Source organism: Uloborus diversus, chromosome 10 (genome assembly GCF_026930045.1).
Source record: "Uloborus diversus isolate 005 chromosome 10, Udiv.v.3.1, whole genome shotgun sequence".
Lineage (NCBI taxonomy): Eukaryota > Metazoa > Arthropoda > Arachnida > Araneae > Uloboridae > Uloborus > Uloborus diversus.
This window is the reverse complement of record NC_072740.1, coordinates 128,407,186-128,434,407: the sequence shown is the minus strand read 5'-3', so window position 1 is coordinate 128,434,407 and position 27,222 is coordinate 128,407,186. Positions and strand designations below refer to the sequence as shown.

Sequence of the window (27,222 nt, the reverse complement as noted above, 5' to 3'; positions counted from 1 at the left end):
GCTCATCGTGAGTTCGGTCTTCACCCTCATATATTATTTCTGAAGTGAAAACTTCTTTTGGCACTGGGTATTTTTTGAGATGAGAAAAAACAACGTTTTTGATATCGGTGAGATATTCAGTTTGCGTTGCCACTCTGAAAATGGACAGCTAATTGTTATGGTTGCGGTTTATATTTCACCGGATGTCTTCAAGCGCAATACCAGAATTTCTGAATGAAATTTATCGGGGGGCACGGCAGTGCCCCCCTATCGGGGAGCGCGAATCAAACACTGCCGTACCATCCTTTACTTTAACCATTCCGCCGCATTTTCAGGCTCCTATTTGAGAACCTTCTAGTGAGACCAGAACGCAGAAATTTTCGTCATCCAGTAAGCTATAATCACATACTTAAAATCCAAAATTTCAAGTCTGTAGGTCATTTAGCTCCGAAGTTAAGCGAAAGCAAACTTTCGCATTTATGACACTCACTCACTCATGATCATCAAAATAGAACTAGTACTTCCCATAAATTCAGAGAGGTGAAATTTGGTACAGAGTTAGGGTTTAATGGCCACATAAAGGGAAAACTATAAAAACTAGGCTAATCGAAGATCTGGAGCGACCCTGATTAGAAAACACAAGAGCCCAACCAAACTATTAGAGATCGACATACCGCCTTTACAAAAAATATTTAACTTGGTGGGCCTCTTCATTTGATGTCAAAAATCGAAAGTCTGAAGTATCTAATGAAGAAACCTCAGCTGGTCTTAGCTGTATTAGAGATATGGTAATACCCCCTTCTACTATTGGTACATAAAAAATCGACTGTCATTGCAAAAGTCCAGCGTAGTGGGACACATCTTCTAATTTAATCTAGCCTAACTTTAGTCTACTCGAACATTACACATATTAAATGTTTCTACAAAAAGAAGTGAAATCCCACCAAAAACATTCTGTAAAAAACTAGCCAAGTCTCGATGGAGCTGCTTGTTTATCTCTAAAAAGTAATGAAATCTAGACAAAGTCATGACAAGTCTAAGGTTCCTTACTGCGATTTCTTTATTATTATAGTTAATGTTGTGTGACTTGGCCGTTAAAGAGTACACAATGGTACAAAACCAGGTGCTCCATGACACCATTGCACCAATCTGTCGCCAGAACCGCTACCCATTGACGATGGAAAATTGCCACTTGGAAAACGTGTAAACAAAATTGACTTGTACCCACTAACGTATAAAGAATGTTTAACGGCCAAGTCACACAACATTAACTATAATAATAAAGAAATCGCAGTAAGGAACCTTAGACTTGTCATGACTTTGTCTAGATTTCATTACTTTTTAGAGATAAACAAGCAGCTCCATCGAGACTTGGCTAGTTTTTTACAGAATGTTTTTAGTGGGATTTATTTTTTCTAAAGACGCTTTTGCATTATTTCAAGATAAAACTGGGAAGAACTTTAATGATTCGCCATTAATTTTGAGTGGGGATTTCAACATCAACTTTGCAGATCTTAAAAATATACCAATAATTGAATTCTTAAATGGAGATTTTAATTTAACGATGTTCGATGATTTCAATCTTAGCACAACGAAATATAAAAGTGTAGTTGATGCTGTCTTTAAACGATATTTAAACAGATTCGAATCAAAGTTTTTTATTTCCTATTTCGGTTGCCAGAAACCTATAGTATCAGTTTTGGAATATAATAATGATGATGATCATGGCGTAAAAAAGTCATGATATTGAAAATGAGTGATATGTATTAATTTGAAAAAATTGGAATTTTTTTGTTTAAATCATATTTAAAAAAATTAAGTCCGATTTTTTTTTTTTTTTTTTTTGAAATGAACCCTGAATTATCTGCCATGCATCAAAATTCGGATTTTCCGGCATGCTGGTCTATCTCATGGCATATCGGCTTTTCCGCCAGTCAGCTAAAGAGGGTTAATGCAGTAAATTGATTGCGTTGAAAGTTCAGTATGTGTATTTTTTGTTATTTTTATGCATGGAAAACTGAATAACACAAACTAAGAATTTATTTTCTAATATTTCCTATATTTGCATCAATATTTACTTTATAAACGAACAGAAATAGACCAAACAAAATGTATATAATTGATGTTCGCATTGCTGATAAACGATAAAACTAAACTGTAGCTGATATTTTGAATCTACAAATCAGAAAACTTCTTGAAACTACAATAATTAGTTTTAAATGAAAATTAAACACACACCCGCTCGCGTGCGCGTACAAACATTCCAAAATTTTTTTGTATAAGTTCTCACTTCTGTCAGCAGTTTCATGATTGCCTTTTTTTTTTTTTTTTTTTTTTTTTTTTTTTTGCGCCGTTTGGGAGTCAAGGTTGGCGTCCTCTTGGAGGACCCAGTCCGCCCCTGTCATACACTTCAAACTCGTTAGATAGTTCTCAAGAATACTTAAGATGTATGTTAGGGTGATAGCAAAAAATTGAATTTCTTTGATTGAAATAGGTAAAAAGTAACTATTTGGTGCAAAAAAAATGAAATTGTCTAAAGTCTAAACAAGTCAGTCATTGTCATTATTGAAGCCTAAATAATTCAGTTCCCAAAAGTTTTGGAAAATTTGCAGAAATTTGATTAAAAAAACTTGAATTTTGAAATGATTCAGGCATCATAAATTTCGGAAAAAATTGCTGTAGTCTGATAAAAATCGCTAAAAACCTAAAACAGATTGGTAGAATCGGGGAAAATTCTGTATAAAACCGTAAAAAACTGAAGAATTTTCGTAAAAAATACGAAAGATCGAACAAAAATGAGCAGGTATGTATGAATTACGACAAATGTTGCTCAAAAAGAAAAAGTCTGCGTCCCCCCCCCCCCTCCGGAACTCAGCCCTTAATCCGACTATGCTTAATGCGTCAGATTTTAGCGGCGGCTAATTTCATGATGACAAAAAGTAAGGAGGAAAAAAAAAGGGGGGGGGGGGGGAATAAAAAATTCGAATTTGTACCGCAAGTTTTTTTTTTCCTTGCAGCTCAAATTCAGCAATACGTGAGAGTATTATCGATGATTTAAAAAAGAAAAATTAAACTAGGGGGGCGGCACTTTTCAACATCGCCTCCCTGGGGCGGCAAAAATACTAGAGCCGGCTCTGATTATATCTGTAATGTGGTTAGGAGAAGGGATATGTAAATCGAAACTCCGCTTCGAAATTTAAAAATAATCTTTAAAAAAAATCGAAATCTAATATATATATATATATATATATATATATATATATATATATATATATATATATATATATACTATATTTGGTAAAGTCAGGGAAAGGGAAATTTTGGGGGCTGTTCACGGAAATGTTTCACAATCTAAGTGTTTAAAAAGACATTTACAAAGCATCTTTGGAAACGTTAGGTGAAGCTATGGGTTCAGGAACTTTTCAAGAGTTTTTTTCTTTTTTTGGAACTGAATTTCGAAACTCACAACTTCAGATGATTTTCGACGGTGTTAGGTGAAGAGGGGGGGGGGGGCTCTCCCCCGGAATTTTTTTGAAATCGCAATCCTGAAAGTGCAATTGTTGGGTACGTTGTATTGATGACGTTTGGCGGAAATATAGAAATCGGAATATTTCTGAAATTCAAGTTCTGATTCTCAATTGTGGCTAACGTTAGAGGAAGAGGAGGTTTGGACCTCTCCCGCGGAAATTGAAATTAGAGGCCCTAAAAATGCGATTGTGGGTCACTTTTGTTCACGTTAGGGCAGTGATTCTCAACCTGTGGGGTGCACCCCTATGGGGGCGCGAGCACACTCGAGGGGAGGTGGGACGCGAAAATATCCAAAAGAAAATATTATTTAAAAGAATTGATTAATTGACTGAAAGGAAAAGCAGACATACAAATAGAAAAGGAAATGCATTTCAACATATTTGATAATTATCTTATTAAAGTAAACAACTTCTGAATGAAAACTTAATAAAAACATACCAAATAAAAGAGAAATTTCGTAATTATTAGTGACTTCCTTGGGCCTGTCTTGAAGAACACAATTTTTCGAAGGGAGGCTTACTGCTAGAAACAGCCACTCTCACTTCTGTTTCTATACTTAGCAAAGATCTATATAATATCTCTAAAGAAACTACAGCAGAAAACCCAGTTTCACAAAGGTTGGATGATGAAAATGGTAATAGAATGAGAAATGCCCTTGTTTTTAGTGCGGAAAAGAATCATCTACTCCTAACCAAATTCGAATAGTGATATATTATTAAATTGTCTTTTGGTTTGGCCACTTGTCGTAAAGTCTATGAATTTTTCTTCCTCATCAATAACGAATCAATGGAATCTTATGAAATTCATCTCGAGCCCACTCGTAACTTGCTATCAGTTTGTCGTCAGTAAGAAAATATTTTTTAAAATTCTTTGCCAGCATAGCTAAGTGGTTTTCAATGGTTACAAAAACAAGTTTTATATGTTCTTCTTCAGCTTTGTAAATTTTAGTACTGTTAGAGGTTGATAATCAACCTCATCAAGGTTCTAGATTGCTTCCAATTTATTTGATTCAGTTTATTTCCTATGCTCTAATGACACTATGCTCAAGACTAAGTTATGGGTAGTAATATTAAATTTGTTTACGAAATTATCAATATTTTTTGTTTAATAACCTGCTTCAGCTATCCCAACTAGCTTCAGTTTCAAATTTTGACTGTGCCCTCGTACTAACAGGGGAGGGGCACGTGAGCTCCCGTCAGTGTTCTAACGGGAGAGCAGAGCCTAAAAGGTTGAGAACCCCTGCGTTAAAGAGAGGGATGAAGTTCAGTTCTCTCCTCCCGCATTTTTTAGAAATTGAAGTTCCTGAAACGCAATGAAAAGGATATTTGTTGATGTTATAGGAAGGGAGTTCTTTTTTGGGACTTTACTCCAGAATTTTCCTCCTTTTTGCATGTAGTTTTAATAATAGGGCATCAGTCACAAAATTTAGAGCGTTGCCCCTTATGCCATCCACAGTGTACTTTAGCATAATTTCTTAGCAAGATCGGATGGTCCAATTAGAATACATGAGCTGGCTGAAACCATATATATATATATATAGAGAGAGAGAGAGAGAGAATATATATATGTATGTATAGGGGAGGGTGGCCCAAAGCGGGTAGGCATTCGTGTGCCGTCGCATGGTGTGCTAGCTGCGATGCACGCGTATGTCGGGTTTACCCGAACATCCCCGAGTTTCAATCAGTCACAACGAAGCAGCAGTGAAACAGCAGTGAAGCAGCATGGCGTAACCAAGCCTTAATTATGGAAAATGATACGTATCTAAAAGAAACTTAAGGTACGTTACTTGTGTTTAGTCGAAGACCAGGTAATTTTTTTAAATATCAGTAATATTACGTTTTTCTGACACCATCCACCTACAAACTACGCTAGTCATTTCGATTGTTTCTTTCTTAAATTTAAGGTTATAATTATTGAAATGATAAAAACGTGACTTCAGGCAAAGCGAATATGAGATTTAATCATATATTTATTTATAATTTCTTGACACATGTGCTTACTTAGACTTTCTAGTTCAATAGGATATATGTACAACTTTAAAACGTTATTTTTTTTTTGATAGAATGTGCTGACTTAGATTTTTCAATTTAAATTAGATAAGTATAACTTTTTTATACATTTTTTTATAATGGCAGTTAGCTAGCCGATTAACTTAATCATTTATAACTTCATATTTGATTGGCAAATGTACCAAATTACAATTAGTTAAGCTTACCCGCTTTACCTGAACGGCTTACTCGCTTTAGGTCCCCTGGAGGGCAAAGCGGGTTTTTCAAGTGCTTGTAATGCTTGATAGTAAATAAATATTCGGTTTGCAATAATGCAAAAATTACTTTTATTTTGAAGTTCAAGAACCCTTCTAAGAAAAAACCGAAATCCAAAAACTACAACTTACGAGCGTTCTTCGTTAACCTACTCGCTTTGGACCACCCACTCCTATATGTATGTTGCCTATAAAATTCCACAATTTGCGTTGGATCTCGATAAAATTCGGTAGGGTGTTACTGTAGCACCAAGCAATGCAGGAGGGTTTTCGAAAGACAACTAAGTAAGTTGGTACTAAGTACCAAACCGTTCGAATTTCAATTTTAGGAAACGAAATTGGCATTAAATGACTCTTTCTACCCGAAATAATTACCCGATTATCTTGATTTCAGTCTTGTTCCAAAGCCCGTGATAAATACCCCTGAAGTAGATTTACTTCATTCAGATTTCAAAACCACCAAAGCTGTAAATTCACCAGGGGAAAAGTTATAAGCATTTTCAACGACGGTGAACAACTAAAATTCTTCCCTTTATATTGAGCGGCTTTTCTTGTTATCGGGAGATTTAAAAATTTTCCTTTTTGGTTATTTTTTCGTTATCAGGAAATGTTACAGATTTATTTTCTCATTCAAGCCCAATTGTTGCACACGCGTCGCTTTTCACATAACTTTTTTTTTTTTTGGTAGATCATGCAAAGGCGGACGACGCAGCTAGTATTGATTAGGGAACCACGAACGAACATTACAATACATTTTGAATGGAAAATGTTACATATTTATTTTTTGTTACAAAACTTGGTAGTTATTTTATACTTATACTGCAGTTATTACTGTTATTTTTAATATATATCTGAATGTCAACCAAATCCTTAATTATGTTTAAAATAAAACTTTGTGAAAATTTTTTTCGAAAACTTTTTTTTTCTTTGACAAAATGACAATTGCGAAAATAAAGATGATATCACTTTTTCATTTAGCAACATAAAATATGAATCTGTTGTTAGTCGCAGATTTACAGATTTGGTAGCAGGAAAACCTAGTCCTTCAAAAACTAAAATTAATGCCTAGAATTTGTAACGAAATCACAAACGCATTACGAAACTGAATGTAAATATGCTTTTGTATGCTTTCAAGGAAAAAATAACATAATAACAAGCCAGATGGTAGAGTACACTAGAGTCCCTATATGAAAACGTAGTTTTCAGCATCCATTCCGACTACAGCGCTTCCTAGCGCCACAGAAATTCTGTTGCGAAACTTCTGCACTCCATGCTTCTACATTAGGAAGTTATCACCTTTTGTTTACTCCCTACTCACAAGACACTGTAGGAAATGTTTATTAAAAATGGCAACATTGAAGTAATATTTTGTGTTTACATTTCTGAAGCAAGTTAACTGATGGTAAATAAACAAATAGTTAAAATTTTTAATGTCATTAAGGTAACTGATCCTTGATTTTTTTCTGAAAGCTTGGTCTGGGAATAACAGCATTATTATCTTCATCTTAAGATAATTTCATCACCATAATTATTATTAATTTTTATTATAATGGGCGGGGTTCTTTCATTGTTTGAAGATCTTGACATTATACGTTGTTTGTACATCGAAGCTTTTATACGATCTGTATAGATATTTATGATTATGATGTTACTTTAAACATTTAATGCTACATGAATCGCTATAAAAAAATTAAAATAATAATGGAAAATAAAATTGCTTCAAACAAATAAAGTTGCAGCTGGTTTTGATGTTCTGTTTTGTAATTTTTGATTCTTTTTTCTTTCGAATTTGTTTGCTCAATACTTGATTACTGTCTAAGAGTTAAAATTTTGCATAACACTCAGTCTGTCTTTTCAGATTTTTTATTCATACAAAATATCATACTGCAAAAACACTATTTAATTTATAATTTCATAATTATATCCTAATCAGCGGTTAGAAGTAGTGAGCAACAAGTAGATGCTACCGTAGTATCTACATTTTTTAGTAGTTTCTAGTGAACGCACTATTTAAAAAAAAGAGTAGTGAGTAGTTAGATACAAAAAATAGTAGTTTGTAGTGATTTCTGGAAACTACTTTTAAATAAAGCTACAAAAGAAAAAAAAAAAAAGGTTAAAACAAATCTGACAGGCACAAATCTTACGCAAATAAATCATCTGCTGTAATGAGAAAAAAGACTCGTAAAAATCCAAGTTAACCTTGGACCATATGTTGACGCCATACCTTCTGCGTCTTTAACACCATCAGAGTTCGAAAATATCATGATATTTTCAAAAATTTGGAAAATATCATATTTTTATATATATGGGATATTTTAATACGTATCCAATATTTTCAATCGGCACAAACTAACCATCAAAATAGTAAATACATCCTCAAATCTCACTCTTTATTTTCTAATATTATTACAATATATATGAACTTAAGTTGTTTTTTAATCATTTATATCCAATATTTCATTTTAATCAATTTTAAAGGAGTTAATTTAGCATTAGCTGCTTTACTCATTTTTCTTCTGTTAGCTACTTTTACAGTTATATGATTAAAAAAAAAACATATGCATTAGTCACACAGTCATAATGCATTTTCTTTAGATCTGACCACCCTTTAATATTTAATTCGGCACTTTTAATGTGAATAAAATTGTTACATTACTCATAATTTTATGAATATAAAATACAAGTAAAAAAGGAATATTATATTAGTTTGTTATATTAATAATGTATTAATACATCATAAAAATATAGTACATAACTTTTTGGTTATTTTTAATAACAAATGAGCATCATTACTGTGATTAATATAATTTTTATGTTGAAGATACGGTTGTTGAAAAAATAAATATTGAAAATATCATGATATTTTCAAAATAAATATCGGATATATATCCTGATATATATCATGATATATATTGACCAGTATATATCGAGAAACCCTGAACACCATTATTTTGTTTTTCATCGAAATTTTCATACTTCGCTAATATTTGCCTTGAATAGAGCGTGGCTTAGAAAAAAAAATGCATTTAGTACCACGTACCACATTTTCGTTTATGTAGCAACCCAGAATGTCCTGTGGATGAATGTTTTAGCTTTCAATGAGATTATTGTTTCAATATTCACCTAATGTGGAATCTGCTGTAATTGTTCTAGAAGAGAATGATATCGACTTGTCTCGGCGAACTAACAATAAATATTATACAGTGCTATAAAATAATATAGCAATGAAATTTTTTTGTTTCATGCAAACTGTGCTCTTTAAGCAAAGTTTTCGGTATCCATGTGTTCTGCATATAATTTAAAATTGCACATTGAAATAAGTAAAGCACTCTTAGTTTGGTTTTATATTTTGGATGACTACTTTATTAATATTTAAATGAAAACTAGTACCGTTTGGAATATTTTCCACATTTCTTTATTTTCGGGTTTTTATTGGTTGAGTGTTGAACGATATAACAATCAGTTTTTAATATTTGTAAGTTTTTAATATTATTTAGTAGGATTGAAAACACTTTTTATTTCATTTCATTAGTGGTGTAAGAAAGGGAATGGTGTCTAGGTCCAGACCCCTAGCTTGAAGCTTAAAAGTAACTAGTTTATAAAAAATATAATTTCCTATAAAATTAAATCCTATAATGAAAATTAGTTCCCTCTTCTGTTTAAAAGATGTTTTCCATAATCCAATAAATTTTATGTATATGTAAAACTTAAATCAAATTATGACTGCATCTATATACATTTTTAAGTAGCCGAGTTGCACTTCTTGAATTATATATTCGCTGATAAGAAAGGACTAAATATTTGAAGGTTGAATTCTGAAAATTTATAATCTTTGGAAAATTTGAAAATATTAATGCAGATTTTTTTTTCCATGCCTATAATATTCTTATTGGATTTAGGTTTGTGTGCATGATCACATTTTATTATTTAGTCAAATCTGAAATTTGTCAAATTGAGAATTTACCCCTTCCAAAAAATTACAGTCACCCCAAACTTTTCCCTGGGGAAAGGGCAAGTTTGGGGTGACCCTGACCAAAAGTAATAAAATATGGCAAATAACAGTGTATTTTTTTTTTTTGCAAATAACCCTTGATAGAAGGACATTGTACCCAGAGCCATTATCCAAATACTAGGTTTGAAATTGTCATGAATGGGAAACAACCACACATGTATTTTATCAATATTAGCAAATAGCTTTGGTTTGTCACTTAGTAACTACTTAAATTATAATGTGGTGAAATAATAGTGAAATTTAAAGTATTATCTTTAAATTATTCACAATACATAGATTTTTTATTTGTAAATAGTGAAATTTTGAATGGAAAGTTGATTTTTTTTTCTTCTTTTAAAAGTTTGTTACATACATGTTCCACACATAATAATTGAAAACATATTAAAATTTTATTTAAAATATTTCTACTAATTGATTCAGTCCTGTGTTAAGTTATAGTGAGAAAAGTAACAAATATTAATCCTACTTTTGTCTACAGGAAAATTAAATTACCCTACAGGTTGCATTGTCAAAGCATTTTCATGTCGATACCGAACCGATAAAAATATTTACAGAAAAAAGCTGCAGAATGTGAACCTTAAATTTCTGAATACATTATTTTGTGCTAGAATTTTCAATTTTTCCCGCTTGAAACCTTTTTGAAAAGACCTTGGGGGAAAAAACTTTCTGTCTCGCAAAAATTTGCCTTTTTTCCCCTCTATTGATCCAATCTCCTGTAAATACTATTGGTAAGACTAACCTTATTCTCGACTCTGTCCATGAAACCCTAAAGTTTATTTTTTGCATAGTTTTGTCAATTCAAATTTATATAAGCTTAAAAAAATTACCTTTATTCCATAAGAGTATGATATATTTTATTTTAAAATAAATCTAAGGCAACAAATTAACACTTAAATATACTCAAAGGTTTTCAGTAATATATATGTGAAAACAGATTCTTTACATAGTTGTATTTAATTTTATTTAACTAGATAAAGAGCAAACATGTGTATTAATTAAGTTTAGTTCAAGAGTTATAATAAGAGGCAGAAACTATATCTGATAAGCATAACTCTAAATTAAGACCATCTTTAATGACTTCAAAAATTTACCAAATTTGGTAAACATTATATGTAAAGGTTGTCCAAAAAAGGAGATACATTTTGAAAATAAATAGACAAAAAATGGAACATGATGAAAATATATAGTTCGCTGCCTTATGCTTGGGAAACCAGGGAACTTTATCCAAACAAATAACGTTTAGTTACCATTTCTGACAACAGGTAACAGTGCAAATATGCAAGAACTGCAGAGAAATTGAATCCATGCCTTCTTCATCCAATATTTTGATATATAAACTTAAATTTTGTATTCAAAAATTTTTATTTGCTGATAATAGTATGTTTCTCAAACTCATTATCATTTTCTTACCTTTTAGAAATAAATTTCCTGTTGAAGTCATCTGAATCAATACATGATTTTCAATCACATTTGATACTTCACCACTGTCCAACATTTGAGAAGAAGCATGGCAAATTTACGCAGACACTTTCACTTTAGTGCTAAATCATCTCAAGAACCATTTTCTTTCCCTCATTTCAGTAAAATTTCCCAAAATCATTTTGATAAACATAGCTTCATGAATGACATTTGCACCTGTCTGGACCTTTGCTGCTCCTATATTCAGGTATGTAACATTTTCATTTTGTATGAAAGATTTGTAATAAATTAACTTTTGTATTTTCCATAAAGCAAAACTGTTGACTTCTATAATCATCTTGTTTGTTTCTTGAGAGTTACGATCAGTAAAACTTCATTTATTCAGTTGTATAATCACAATCCGAACATTGCACAAGCATATGCCTTAGTGTAATTGTTGTCAAACTTAAAATTTATGTTTTACATTCTTTAAATTTGTTTTACATTAACGATTTAGAATGTAATAATACATTGCAACATCTTAGTCATCATTTTTCCGTAGTAGATTGTAAATTTAATAATGTATCTATTTCAATATGCATTTATAAAACGAATTTTTTTGTTTTTAATTTGCATTACAAATAATAATGTTCATTTGTATTTACTTTCAGGCCCTTAACTCTTTATGTGTCGCTGGATCCAATTTGGCCAGAAATCTTTATCACACAGTGCAAGCAGTACCAGCATACCATACTATTTCACAGCAGTTTCTATCTATATGGGAGGATATAAGTAAAGTGACTGCTAGTGCCAGTGCTGCTGTGAAAACAGAAACACTGATGATGCTACAAGAAATCTTAAATTCATTAGAAGTTTCCTCAGATGAAACAGATATGGACCATACAGTTTCTGAAAGTTTTCAGGTTCATTTCTTAAATATGTTATTTTTTACCAAAGCAGCTTAAAAACTACAGCAAACCACGATTAATCCAAACTGTATTAAATCAGACTTCCCTTAATCTGGACTGCCATTTTGATGTGCATACTATCAAAATATAAGGCGAATTAGCGCATGCATTTTTGTTATTTTCACTTATGCAGTTTAATATTTTTACTGTGTACAGTAGTTTCTTTGTGCATCTTGGCTCAATTTATAGGTTATATTGTTAAATCCAAACTTTTATTAATTCAGAGGATCTGTATTCCCTATTAGTGTGGATTAATGAGGTTCTACTTTATTCTTGTTTCTTTCTAAAACTTTTCAACTGTGTTGTTCATTTACGAAATTGTTTGCATCACAACAGTATTAATGTTAAAGCATTTCCTACTTACAATGCTAATCATGTGCAGTTTCAATCTATTTTTTAGAGTCTGCTTTATTATTATTTTATTCTTTGAGTGATTTTGTGGGACCTTGTTTGGAAAACATGACTAGAAAAATGAGAAACATTCCTAGATTGTCTATAATTTCCCAAAACCTTTATGCTTTTCCTTAGCAGTGTACTCTACTTTTTTCTTTCTGAAATTACATATACAAGACAGCTACAGATTAAAACGGGCCGATGTGTGCATGACGTGACTTCCTTTTACTCCAATTTAATGATAATAGTGCCTCAGAGTAAGCAAAGAAACACTTTAAATATTTTCACCCCAAGTTTGTTGCAAACCGTAGCAAAGAAAACATTTTATAGAGATAAATTTTCCCAATGTTGGCAGTTTTAATGTGGTGCAATGGTTAACTCATAGACTAATAATAAGAGTAGACCGAGCTTTCTCATTCTTGCTGATAAAGAAAATTGGTTCATAGATGTATCATGTGACTAGTGGAAGGGCTTGGCGAAGACTTTGGCAGCATGGTTGCTAGATGGCAGCATTATCTATAGTTTGGCACTCGACATGTATTTTAAGACAATGTGTTTTCATTAAAAAAAACTTCCAGGTGCAGAGATTGAACTGTTTTTCTTTTAGTTATGCATTATTTTGACATTGGTAATAGTTTTTGATCAGTTTTCGGTAACTTTTATTTCATTTGGAGCTGTCAGCGTTGGCGTGAACGAAATGGCGTAAACGTTTTGCGTTAACGCAAAAATGTACTAATCGGTATCTTAAATTGAAACTGTACGTAAAAATCTTACCGTTTGCTGATTCCTCTTGGTCGCTTGCATCTTTTATTGCTTAGAGAATTATTAAAATTGACTAAAGAAAATGCACAATACCATCTAAACGAAAAACTCACTATATTAACAAAATATTTACAACTTAGAATAACAAATTTACAAATCGGACTCCATAAAAGATCATTCTTCCGTGTTCCATCAATTCTATTTATTTTATTTCGCACTGGCGTGGATCGTCTGCTACGATCAACGCCTGCTGTTGCTAGGATATCCACCAGTCACATGGTTTGTTTTATGAGCAGCAAAAGGGTTGCCATAGCTTGGTCTACTCTTATTATTAGTCTATGGGTTAACTCTCTAAATATGGCCATATTGAAACTAGATTTAAAAAAAAAAAAAAAAAAAAAAAAAACGCCAAATTTGTCGCCAAGTTGGAGACAAAACTTGGCAACCAAAAGCGTGGCCATATTTTGCCAAACTATAACACCATTTGAGTTTCATTGAAATTAACAATGATTTTACTACAAAAAGGTGTAAAAGACCCTGCTTGGAACATCTAAATGCAACCAAAAGAGGAGGTGCACAACTAGAACCCACTAAGAGTCTATGTACGAAATTTCAACTTTCTAGGACAAGCCGTTTTTGAGTTATGCAAGATACTTGCACACATACCATATGGACGTCACAAGAAAACTCGTTACTGCGGGTGTCTATACGTTCTTAGGCATATATCCAGGTGTGGTCGGGTTAAAAAAAAACTCAATATTCATTTGAGGGCAAGTAAAATGGAAATTAAGGCCAATTTTTTAGTGAAATTTTTTTTGCGTATACAATACTTCCTTTTTTGTAAAAGGAAGTATAAATATGATACTTGTTGAATTGTTTGACTACCTTTAGGAATCCACTTACAAAAGTGTGGTGATGGGTCACAGTTTGAGCATTGCTTTCAGGGACAGATATAGGTTAAAATTTTAAGGGGGGTATGCTGAAAATTATTGAATTTTGGTTATGAAAACTTTCTGGAACTGCTTGGGTGTCAATAAAAAGTGCCAAATCGGCCAGAACTAAAGTGCCCAGTGGAGCATAAATTTTAACTAATTTCAAAAACTATGAAAGGAAGTATTATTTCAAATATATTTACTTAAACAGACTAATTTCAAAAACCATGAAAAGAAGTATTATTTGAATTATTTGAACTATATTTACTTAAATAAAAATTTAATAAATTAAAAAGGTTACAGAAAATACTTACATTGCATTGCCCCCTGTGTGCTTTTGTGCATATTTTCTTCTTTTTCTTCCATTTTACTATCTTCAAAATATAATTTTCATTTTGTAGAACGGAAAGTTTTTCTAATGTGCATCCATTTTATTCTAAAACAGTGGTTCTTTGAACTTTTATAATCCTGAACGATGTTCAACTGTACATAATGAGCAGGCTTGAAATATTTATTGTATTTGAATGAAAAAAGAAGCCAAGTGCGTGAAGCAGAGAAATAAAGTTTAAATTCTATAAGTATTCCTAATGTTATTCAAAACTCCAAGCCAAACTTCTGTCTGCTGTGTATTCAACTTGGACATATTTATAATTTCTATATTCAAATGTTGAATGTATAAAAATGTTTTCTACAATCAAAATTTTTATTTTTATAAGTTCAAAACTAATTTCTTTTCTTAATGTGTCTTAATTACTAAAAGATTGTCTTAGTATTTCTTGTTTCAGCTTTGAAGTAATATCATCTTTTCGTTTGCAGGTAATTGGAACTTGCCTATATTCATTTATAGAGTTACAAGCTCAGTTTTCATGGAGTACTTGGAAATCCTTATCTAAGTTAACCAAACATTGTTCAAATGACTCTCTTAGGCAAAGCTCACAATGGAGATCAATGGACAGACATTCATCAAAAATGTTTATGAATAATCATTTAAACTCGAATATAAAAAAGCATTTTTCACAACTATTTGGCAAAGTTGGACTTTCTAAAATGAGTGAATCAGCAGAAACTAATCAAATCCATTTTAATTCTTCTGCATCATCCCAGAGTCCAGAAGATGCTGCAGCTTACTCTCCTTTTAGATCTGAAGACATTTCTGATGACAAAGATGCTAATTGTGTCTGGTCTACATCATCCGCATTATGGGCAACATCTGATCAATCTTCGGACCAATTTGGTAGTTCTGAATCTACGGAGAAAAGTACGAAATCAATTTAGCTTTTTTATAAGTTAATTTTCTTCACTCATCTAATTTTTAATTTGCTGTTTGAAAACATTGCATTCCTACCAAATGTTCTAATATGCTTGTGATAAGTATTTTATTTCTGTTAAAGTAGTATAATAGTTTGATCCATTTGAAATAATCACATTGAATGTTATTGCATGAATTTTATTGTTAGTTATTTTATAATTTACTATGTAATGAATAAATGTACATACTATTTCACTGATTAAAAAAGTAAAGGTATAATTATACTGCATTGGTATCAAATGTTTTCAAAATTATGAAAAAAAAAAAACACCCTCAAAATCAGGATTTGTGTTTTTTTTCTCTTCTAAGAATTGTTAATTTTTTTTGAAATATATTGTACTGAAACTAGTTTTTGCATGAAAACATAGCCTGGTTTTTGTAAATATTTTTATGATACATAAATTTACTCTATTGTTGCTATTTTTAAACAAAATAGTTACATTCAAGTAATCTTACTTTGAAAATTCAAGAAAGGAGAAAAAAACATTGCTACTAAACTATAATTAGTAATAACGTCTTTCCCTGTCAACTGACCCGATTTTTTAAATCATCCCATCTCGACTATATACAAATACAGTGATCTATCCCTTATACACGACCAAAGGGGACAATGAAATGTTCGCGCGCAAGTAAGATTCGCGCGTAAGTGAAAAACCCAAAAAATAAGCCTAAATGCAATAAGTTAACATCAGTTATTGTAATACTAATAGTACATTACTAATATTAATGAATAAATAAGCACATAATTTCCGTTTATGCATTGTAATTTAATAAAAGTATAAAATTTGAAGTTGTGCATTTCATCATTTTTTATACAATGTACAGTACGTAAGCGAATTCCCCTGAACGTAAAAAATGTAGCGTAATCAGAGCTGTAGTCTACGACCTTGCAAAAGATCCTCGACAGGCTACGTCAACACTTACCACTTTAGCATGACTTTTTGTAACTTGTTGCGAGTTTAGTAAAGGGTTATATTCTTTTCGTATATAACCCTTTCTCCCTTCTTGATGTCAATCACAACAGTAACTCCTCCCTCAATTGCACACTTGTGTGAAAAAGAATGCGTTATTGGAAGAATCCGAACAATGAAATAAAGGTGTGTGAATACATTCCAAAGCATAGAACAAGAAGGGTACAAATCCTCCGATAAGCAAAGCGTGAATACTTGCTTTAACTAAAACTTTCAAAAAATTTATTGCGCATAAGTGAAAGGTGCATTTTTGGTTTCGCATATAAATGAACAAGAGTCAACATTGTCTTCCTATATCGCTGGCCGGGCCTGTGAGAAAAACGCACATAAGTGAAAAACGCATGTAACAGAGGTCGCGTATAAGCGAGAGATCACCGTATGTTGAAATTTTATAGAGGTGTAAGGATTCCTTTTAAACTAACCCATGCAAATTTTCAGCTTCAAGATTCATATACTTAGGATGTAGGTTCTCCCAAAACAAGCTCAAAAATGATGGATCAGCTTTGTGAGACCAATTGCCATGTTTAGATTAAGATTGCAAAAAAAAAACACGAAAAGCCTGAAATTTAGGGAGCTTAAAGTATGCTTAGCTTTACTACATTCTAATTTTTTTGTGATTTTGAGCTCAATCGATTTGTGTAGCATGCATGTAAACTCCTGAAGAAGCATGGTGGGTAACTTTTCCTGAAATACTGTCTTTCGTAATAAATCACCATGTTAAGGCTAAAGTTGCAGACAATTTTATTACACTTGAAGCCTGAAATTTTGGGAAATTTCTTCAGAAATCAGTATTTCTGGTTGCCAATACTTCTAATTATTTTTGTGAGTTTAATGTCATTAATTTTTGTATTTCATGCATATAGACTCTTGGCAAAGCAATTTCTTCCTGGATTTTTGGATATCATACATTTTGAACAAAAATATTTCTGAAGATTGTTCTTTGTAATTCTATTGTAAAAATACTTCTTTTTAATTTGCTCTAGCTACAGAGTGTAAATATTGATTTTCTGAAAAACATCCTCATTCAAGTTGACTATCAAAATCCTGCACATAAAAAATAGCCCGTTTTCAGTGCGAGGTAGCTCAGGTTTGTCACCTTTACTATTCTTTTTGTAAGTACCATTAGAAAGAACTGATTTTTTGCTAACAAAATAGATTTTTTTATGTTCTTTCAAATAAGCATAAAAAATGAACTTAAAAAACTATCTTTCATGAGAAAAGCCCATTCTACAATGTATATCAAATAGTGATTGCCATGGAAACCAATTTGTAGTGATTTTACTACTGTTATTAGTCAGAAAAAGTATTTTAGTTTTTGTTTAAAAAGTTAGTTTGCAAATTAATTATGGTAGAAACAAAAAAATATCTTGTTCTGGAAACAGACTGATACAATAGACAGAACAAGAAGTTATCTGTTTCTCAGAGCTTTAGTTTGCAATCTAACTTTCTAAAAGAAAAATAAAAAACTATTCCTGGCTAATAACAGTTGTAAGATTGCTATAAACTGGTTTACATTGTAAAACAAGTTTTACTCGTGATCGACTGACAGAATTTCAAGTTCATTTTCATCTTTATCCTAAAGAACACAATCGAAAAAAAAAACCTATTTTGGTAGGAAAAAATCTGCTCCTTCTAATGGTACTAACAAAATGAAGACCCAAGGTGACAAACTTGAGCTACAAAGCATTGAAAACAGGCTACTTAAAATGTGAATGATTTTGGTAGCTGCTTTGGATGATGACACTATCTTTTAGAAAATCAATATTTACTCTCTGAATTTATAACGCATTCGAAACAAGCATTTTAACAATCAAATTACGAAGTACGAGCTTGAGAATTTTTTTTCTTCAAATCTTATGACAACCTAAAATCTAGAAAAATATGTCCCCAATGTGCTTTTTTTTTATGAGTTCATATGCACGGTGCACAAAATCTTAAAGAGCTCAAAAATACTAAAACGTATATTGCCAAATGTTCTCTAGAGCCAAATGTTCTATAAGCTCCAAAAATTTCAGGCTTCCATTGTGATAAAACTTTCTGCAACCTTATCCTAAACATTTCGGTGTGTTTCAGAAAGCTGATTTGCCCTTTTGGAGAACTTTTATGGGATATCCTATATCCTCTGTATTTGGATCTCAGAAGCTCAAAGTTTGCATAGGTTAGTTTCAAAAGCATCTCTGCATCTCTATGAGATTTCATCCAAATTGGAGATGGTTGAGCTGGGAGGACTAGGACATTTGACATCAAATGACTCTCTATTGCATGTACCTTTTTCAAGCAATTAGTGCACTTTTTTTCTTCTGATCTTTATATTTTGCCTTTTCTATATTATAATTAGCATTCTATGTATTGTATCTTTGTGAATCATCACTTTTTTAATGTTTCTTTTTTTCCCCTTTGTAGTACATTCCCAAGCCACCCCAATGCCTTCTGATTTAGATGAAGTTATAAATCTTCTGTCATGCACTCCTAGTCAACAGTCATCAAGTAACTTAAACCATGAAAACCGTAATTACATTCCTTACTCTTCAAACAGCACTCCAATGTATCATTTATTACGCGACAGTGTTGGTCTAACTCACTCAAGAGCGTTGGGTCCACATGTTTCTTGGGCTAAAGAAAATAAAGACATCAACTTTGGCCATGATTCTTGGATTTGGAGAACTGATAATATGAACTGTTCTGGGTTGCCATCTACTTCAGAACCTTTAAAATTGTTGAATGGAAATAAAGATTATCACTGGGAAAACAAGGAACTGCAGAGGTAATGAATATTTTCTATAATTACTTTTTTTAAGTGTAGGTGTTACAGACATAGCTTTCAATTTAAACATTTACGGCATTGTGTATAAATGTTTTTCTTGAACATTTGTGATTAGTCTCAATTATCTTCTGCCATGTGATTATCCTGATGATAATCATATGGTCTCATGCTAAAATGTAGGAATGGTGGATTAAAGTAGTCTCCTGGTTCAATTTAGGTTATAATGGAAGTCAATGTTACATGTTAAGGTTTCGGAGAATGACTGGATTTAAAAATCTATTCAGTATGCTGTGCATAATAAGTGAACCTTTAAAGTAAATGGAGACATTCACAGGAGAAGAGTGCAACTAAAGTGATAAAGAAAGAGACATTCCACTCCTTTTAATGATCAAATTCAGCAGATGCATGAAACACAGTTACTCACTTTCTTGAATTATTTCAAATTAATACTCATCAAATGAAAAGTTATACTTTGTTCTTTGATAAATCTGTATCAATGAAAAATTTCTTAACTGAAATAAATAAATTCACAACAGATTCACAATCTAATTTGAATCATAGTTTGAAATATTGTAGCCTGACATTTTTTTTAATCACTGCACTTACCTTTGGAGTTCTTTGGCTCAGGTAATTCTTTGGTTCATGTGCAATATGATTCATTGGAGTTCTTTTCGGTTCATGCTGCATCTTTCTTAATTTTAATCACTCAAAAGATAGTGAAGTTCATAAGGTTTCATGTTCAAAAGTGCATTGAAGATCTGTAGTTACAGAAAATATGAATACCCAAAGTGAAATAATAGTAGATAAGAATAACAATAAAAGAACAAACCGAGTAGTGATCTCATATGAAAAATTTTACTTCATTTCAAGCAAAAATGCATTACAATTGGAGGCAAAGAAGTAATTGGACCAGTTGTATGGTAGAAATGAAAATGGAAGACATTGAAGACTGATAAAAATGAAATACATATAAGAACATAAAATTCTGGAAAATATTTTTGATTCTTTGGCCTGAAGAACTTGAACATATTAAAAACTTCTGATTATTTACATATTTATGATACATCATAAAATATTAAATTTGTTGATTAGGATGATTATAATATCTGCAAGGACTGAGCCATTAGTAAGAGAAATTTCTGACAGCAAAACTCATGGACTAAAGATACTGAGAAAAGATTGCTTTTCAAAGAAAAGATTGTTAATGTGAACATTATTACTGAAAAATAATTTAAATGTTTTTTGCTGAAATATGAATAGAATGGAAAAGAAAGATACTGTCAAGAAAATGTTGCATATAGCTATTTCAAGGCTACAATTGGGCCTTTCATCAGTGCAAAACACGCTCAACACACAAGAAAGTTGTGTTATTAAATAATTTCAGTAATAAAATATGTTTGTCATGGAAAGTTTCTTTTGGAAATGTTTATGTTTTCTTTCAAAATATGCAATCAAGAACATTTAATCCTTCTCAACAAATTAAAACCTAATGCAGCAGTACTTGAACTAATATTAATTATTATTTCAGGAGAAATTATTTTTTAGAAATTAAGTTCCTTGTGGTTCTTGAGGAGATATCTGGTCTATTTAATACACTCATGTTTGTGAAAATTGCAACACCAAGAAGGAATGATGCAAATGAACTGAAATTCACAGGAAATGTATAGCAGGATAAGATATGCAAATGATTAGAAATACAGAGACCTCGTGCATGCGTTGACCGAGTTAGGCCCTCTGAACTGCGGCATAGGCTGCGTATATAAAAGGCTGTAAAGGTTTTTTGGAATCATTGTATGATTATCTGCTGATGGTAGATGTCACTAGTACTCAATATGTCTCGTCCAAAACGCAGAGCGTCATACGAACGAGTAACCGAGTTCGAATGGGGCCGCATGATCTGCACGCGTGAGGGTGAACTCATACATAGTGAAATCAGTGCCCACACGTGGCGTAATGCCTTCACTGTGATGCGTATTTGTAAAAGATGGACAGAGGACGATGAAATTAGCCAAAGGACTCGCACCAGCTCACTCAGCTGAACGATGCCACGAGATTATTGACACCTCACCTGCCTAGCTGTGATGGATTTTATAGCGTCCTTTCGTATGCTAGAACAATGTTGGAGTATGACTACAGGTGCCACACTTGCAGCATCCACAGTTCATTGACGTCTGTAGCCCAGGGTCTGCATGCAAGGATTCCCCTTTACCCTCAAGCATTGTCACTTTCGGCTTCGATGGGCCCACCAATACACCCAATGCTGTGCGAATTAGCAACAGGTCATCTTCTCAGATGAGTCCAGGTTTAATCTGCACTATAACGATGGATGTGTTTGCGTCAGATGTTACAAATGGGAACGTCACCACCCAGAGTGTGTAATCCAACGTCATACTGGCATAACGCCAGGTGTCATGGTCCTGAGCGCCATTGAATATAAAGGTCAGTCCCATCTAGTCCGAGTAATATGTGCAATAAATTTTATTCCTTTCCATTGAGTCCTTCATGTTGTTGCAATTTTCACAAACATGATTGTATGTAACTCGAGACTGACAGGGTGGTTAATATTGTTTTCATCGAGTGAAGAACTCAATATTGTCTTATTAAATAAAGGTCCAAGTAAATAAATAAGCAAAAAATCTCACTTTATCAGTGCTCATTAATTTTATTCTCCTGAATTAATTCTTTAAAAAATAAATTATGTTTTTTTTCTCATGTTGTGTAAAAGTTCAATGAAAATATTCATGCTAAAATTTATACTCTTTATGTATTTTTCTTATCTTTCTTTTTTTCATTGCATCAGGTGGAATTCTTATATGTATGAGACTGGAAGCTCCAGCGATGATGGATCATCAGCTCATGGTCAGGATGCTGAAGCATTAAGTTATGGGAATAATTTCTTTGCACAACATTTATTGTCGCAACTATCTCATAAGTAAGCATATTGTGTGGTATCAATCCTAACTCTTACTTTTTTTAAACATTATTTTTCTGTAGCCTATTTAGTGCTATATTTATTTAATTATTATTATTATTGTTTTTATATTTTTGTTGAAAATAGAATTTGAGCATTAAAGATATTTTGATAAGTAATTTAGTTTTATAAAGAGTTTCACTTGTTAGTATGCTAGAAGTTAATTTTTAAAACCAATAATGTTAGTTTTCAAGTTGTTGTATAACTTCAGTTTTGACTCATCTTTTTCCTCTGAATGAAATAAGTCAGGGGCCATTCATTAATTACGTAAGGGTCCCAAGGGGGAGTAGGGGTTGGAAAAATCTCTATATACCCTTATTTTGAGGGGGGGGGGTTATACTATTTTATACTTTTTACTATTCTTACGTAATATTTCCCAAATCATAAATTAGAAATCGTGCTGCCAAATGCTTTGACAGGGATTATATTTCATTTCTTCTGGAAGGTAAAAAACGTATTAGGATGAGCTTTTTTAATTTGTTTTACAAAGAGTGAATAGTGTGAAATATAATAAACACTATGTATGGCAAGTTTTATTTTTAATTAGTATCACACCATGTACATAAAAAAAAATGTTGAAAAAGTCAGTCTAAATTGCAACTTTTTAGTAAATATTTCTTTACACAAAAAGGTTAAATTTAATGATAGTGAATTTAATTTTGATTCCAGTGATGTAAGATTCGTTATTCTATTATTGGAGGAATGAAATGGAATCTTAAGTAAGAATAGGGAGAGGGGTTTGAAAAACACCCCCTTACATGGGAGAGAGGGGTCAAAATTAGCCAAATCATCCTACATAATTAATGAATGTCCCCTTATCTGAGTTGTGATGAGTGAAGTTTTACTTAGGGGAGGGGGCAGCCATATACTTATTTATCTTCATTATTTTTTTGGTTTCATTGTTGGAAATTCACTATTCTGCATTATTTTTGAGAACAAAAAAATTAAAAAGGAGAAAAAGTTATCATTAAATCTTTTAAATTTTTAATTGTAATTTTCATTTCAAGCAAGTAAACAATGTCATATTGCTGATAATATGCCCAAAGATAGTCTTTTTAGTACATCTGCCCTAAACTAAGAGGCATAGTAACATATGTTGAACAGTGTTGCAAAGTTTTCGCAATCTAGTTTGCTTTTTAATACAGTTATTAAATCAATAAAACTTTGTAGAATACAAAGATTTCCTAGCACACATATTCAGTCAGGCATGTTTTTTAACTCTTGGAATTTAAAGTGCTAAATATCTTCATTTAAACTAAATTGTAGCAAAATTGGCCAACCATGAAGTTTGCTGCCATAGGCAATAGAATAACTCGCCACCACCACTTACCTTGTTCTCATGACAGAGCTTATCTAAAAACTAATCAATTTAGAATATTTTCTTAGTATTAACTGGGGTTAACTAGATCGCTCCAGAAGTTGAAGCAATTGTGTAGTCATTTGGTCCAAGCTGCTATGAGATGAGTAAAAGGAAAGCAGTAAGAAGTGAACCTTCCCATTTTTTAAAATTTTTTCTTTGTTTATGTGTCTTATGAGCCATAATTGAAAAAAAAAAAATCTTACAACTCTGTTTTCCAATGTAGAGCATAAGTAACAAATACCCAAGGAGCAAATACGCAAAGGAGAGCTCAGTGTTAATTTGTATAGTTTTCTCTCATTTGTTCAAGTATCTTCACATCATTTGCAGCTCAACTGGTCCGATAAATTCTAATTGTTTTGAAACTTTTGTGCTTTTAGAAACATGTAGAATGAGAAATAAATATTGCATGCTCTTAAACCAGCAATATTCTTTTAGGCTGTTTGGTTCACTGAATAATGGAGATTGGAAGTATTAGTATTTCAAACATGATGATCTTCTACCATGCTTATTAGAATGCTTACCTATAGTGATACTGGTGATGTTTGCATATTTTTGGTAATGCACTAAGCGAAAGAGACTATCACGTGTGAGGACTGGGAGTCAAATCACATCACATCATGCAGGGTTATTTACTTCTATTAAAACTGAATGCTGTTGTGTCCAGTGAATGAAAGATCCATTTAACTCCTAGTTGCATCTTAAAAAAACTGGGAAATTGCCCCATATCACCATTTTTTTAAGGCTTTTAGTTGGTTGTTGGAGTTACCGAAATTTCACTGAAATCTTTGCTGTTTAAATATAATAATACGTTTTGAAAATTAGAATTAATTTTAGGCGTACATGCATAATTCTTAAACCCTGGTTCTACAGAAAAGATGCTTTAACAAAATAAAAAACACCTTAGTGCAAGACCAAACTCTTAATTTTATTTTCTTCGAACAACACTTAGAATGGCAGATGTTAAGTCTTCATGTTCATATATATTTTCATATCACGTATGCATTCACTAATAACATTACCGTTATTTAAATTGTTTAAATGTAATTATCTTTTAAGAAGTTTTCAACCATTGTTGCCCACTTTTAATCTATCAAACATAACAATTGTTTTAAAGAAAATTTGAATTTGTCTCTAACAAATGAAAGTCTCCACAATCAAGGATTGTAGTTCTAAATCACTAGTACTTTTTTTACATCAAATATGTGGAAGAAGGAATTGGACTCAGAAAAATTTTGGAGCTACAACAAATTGAAATGTTTTGAGGCATGCTGAATCTATTTTGACCAGTTTTGGAAAATCGCTCTGTCTGTATGACCATTTCTTGTGACCACTTTATCTCATTAGCTACTGCATGAAATCGAATGAAATTTGGTATTTACTCTCATACGAATTAAGGGTTATTTATTTTGGCCCCACTTCCACCAAGGCATACCACAAATCTAACGTTTCCTTCACTATGTGTAACTGCTATATCTCAAGAAGTAATGCATGAATTCAGGCAAAAATTGGTCATATGCAGACCTTAAATGAACACGATTTGATATTGATCAAAATTCAATAAATTCTTCAGTTTTGTTTAAACCATACCAACCTATGTATACATAAACATATTCAATGTTAATGTAAAAAAGTAAAAAATAAATAAAATGGAAACTTTATAACATATAGAAGCATTAGCTTTTCAACAGCCAAATATTTGTAATCTAAAATACATTTGTTATGTTTGAAAACAGCATTTTGTTGCACCATCAATTTTGGACATAAGCAGTTACTGTGCCTTTTTAAAAAATTAAATAGCGAGTAAATGCTGTTCTTTTTTTTTTTTTTTTATAAAGGAGCATTGTTTGAAGGCGTTATTTTCTCTTTATGTGAAGTTACAACTTTGTTTTAAATTTGGGATCAAGAAGTAAAAAGGAATATTAAATAGAAGAGGTATTAAATGATATAGTTAATTTTGTTGAACGTCTAAAGGAAAAATGTGTGAAGTACTTAATTATTGGATTAAATTTTTGAATATGTTTGATTTTCTTCATTTCTAACTCCCAAAACACTTGCTAACTTTGCATTCTTAGCTGGAAAGTTATAAATTTTAATTAAATTACTTTCAGGCGACATAACAGTGGAGAAAGTATGCCAGGAGGGCTGGAGAATGTTTCTGAAGTTAAGAAGGAAAATTTCATGGTATGCCAAAAGGAGTCATTTATTTCTCTTTTCATTAACAACATTACAATCATTATGTTTAAAGTAAATTTTTTGTAATACATTTTTTGTAGTGTATTTATCTTTATGATGTTATATTAGGATTTCTTTTTAGGGAACATGCTCAAAGATTAGCACATGGCCATTGAAGCAGTCAGCATTTAAACATACTGAAAATCAAAGTCTGGAATCAGAAGAAAGTTCAAAACTTTCAAATTTTCAGTTTCCATCTTCATATGCTTAGATTTAAAAACACATTTATTATGTATACATATATATATATATTTTATTAGATGCACAGAAATGTATATTTTTATAGATTATATCTGTAAATGGTTTTATATGAGAAGAAACACAGAGTTTAATTTTGTGCCATATCAAGATATATTAATAAATTAAAAGACTTATATGAAAGTGTTTTTATTCTTGTAATAATTTTAAAAACAAAGTTTTTACTTTAAAAAGTACACACTACAGCTTTAATTTAAACTTTCTGAGGACTTCATCCAAACCATACAACAATATGTGATAGGTTAGCTGCCATATCGGCTACCGTATTTTGATATTGTAACCAACCATACTTCCTAGCCTTTATTTCGTATGAAGTTAAGGCTTCATATGAAATGATGGGGAGCTGAGAAAAAAATTAAGTTATGTAATCAGCATATTACACAACACGAAACATCAAAATGCAGTTCACTCTGGTGGAGTAGGTGACAGCAGACTTCATAGTTGTCCTGATTTTCATGATGAAAAACATTTTGCCTTGATTTGTGTTAATTTCAGCATTTTGTCCTCCTGATACTTTGTCCTGATCAAAAAAAACTTATTTTACTGTATTTTTTCCATGCAGTAGTGCTAAATGCAAGCCAAAAACAATTTCTTTTGACAAAAAAGGAACCAACCCTAATTTGGAATGCCCGGGGAAGCATTTATTGCTTCTCTTTATTGTCAGGGTAAATTACCTAGACATGTTTGGGATTTCGATCCTTTTGTTTCCTTAAAATGTTTTGAATATTTTGAAAAATTGAAAATATTTCAATATTTGCAATGCTAAATTAATTAATTTTATTTGTTATTTTAATTATAAATTTGAGCAATTATCAAATTATTGATAGTTAACAGTTTTAAAAGAAAATGCTAAATTTTAATTGAATTAGCATTTGTTTAATTTTCTAGTTCTGTTTAGTACAAAATGCACAAATGTAAACAGAAGCAAACTTTTTTTTTTCATCATATTTTAACTTTAGCAAACATCAAAATAAAGTTTATAGTGCAGTAGTATGTATTTGAAACTGGGAGGGGGACCTTTTTATGTTTAATTCCAACTGGGATATTTGTAATACAAATTTTATTTGAAAAAAAACATGCATAATTTTATCTCAGTTGCATCTTTCAGTTTTTTACATGCGG

The 27,222-nt window shown here is 31.7% G+C and overlaps 1 protein-coding gene across 1 annotated transcript; it reads left to right on the top strand.

Annotated features, from left to right (window-relative positions):
• Positions 1-7,099: 7,099 nt before the first annotated feature.
• Positions 7,100-26,196, top strand: LOC129231557 (uncharacterized). Its single transcript, XM_054865910.1, has 8 exons — positions 7,100-7,172; positions 11,200-11,448; positions 11,852-12,103; positions 15,052-15,493; positions 18,919-19,279; positions 22,080-22,211; positions 25,719-25,791; positions 25,925-26,196. Exons 2-8 carry the CDS (start codon positions 11,290-11,292, stop codon positions 26,051-26,053), a joined length of 1,548 nt encoding a protein of 515 aa, XP_054721885.1. The 5' UTR covers positions 7,100-7,172; positions 11,200-11,289; the 3' UTR covers positions 26,054-26,196.
• Positions 26,197-27,222: the final 1,026 nt, after the last annotated feature.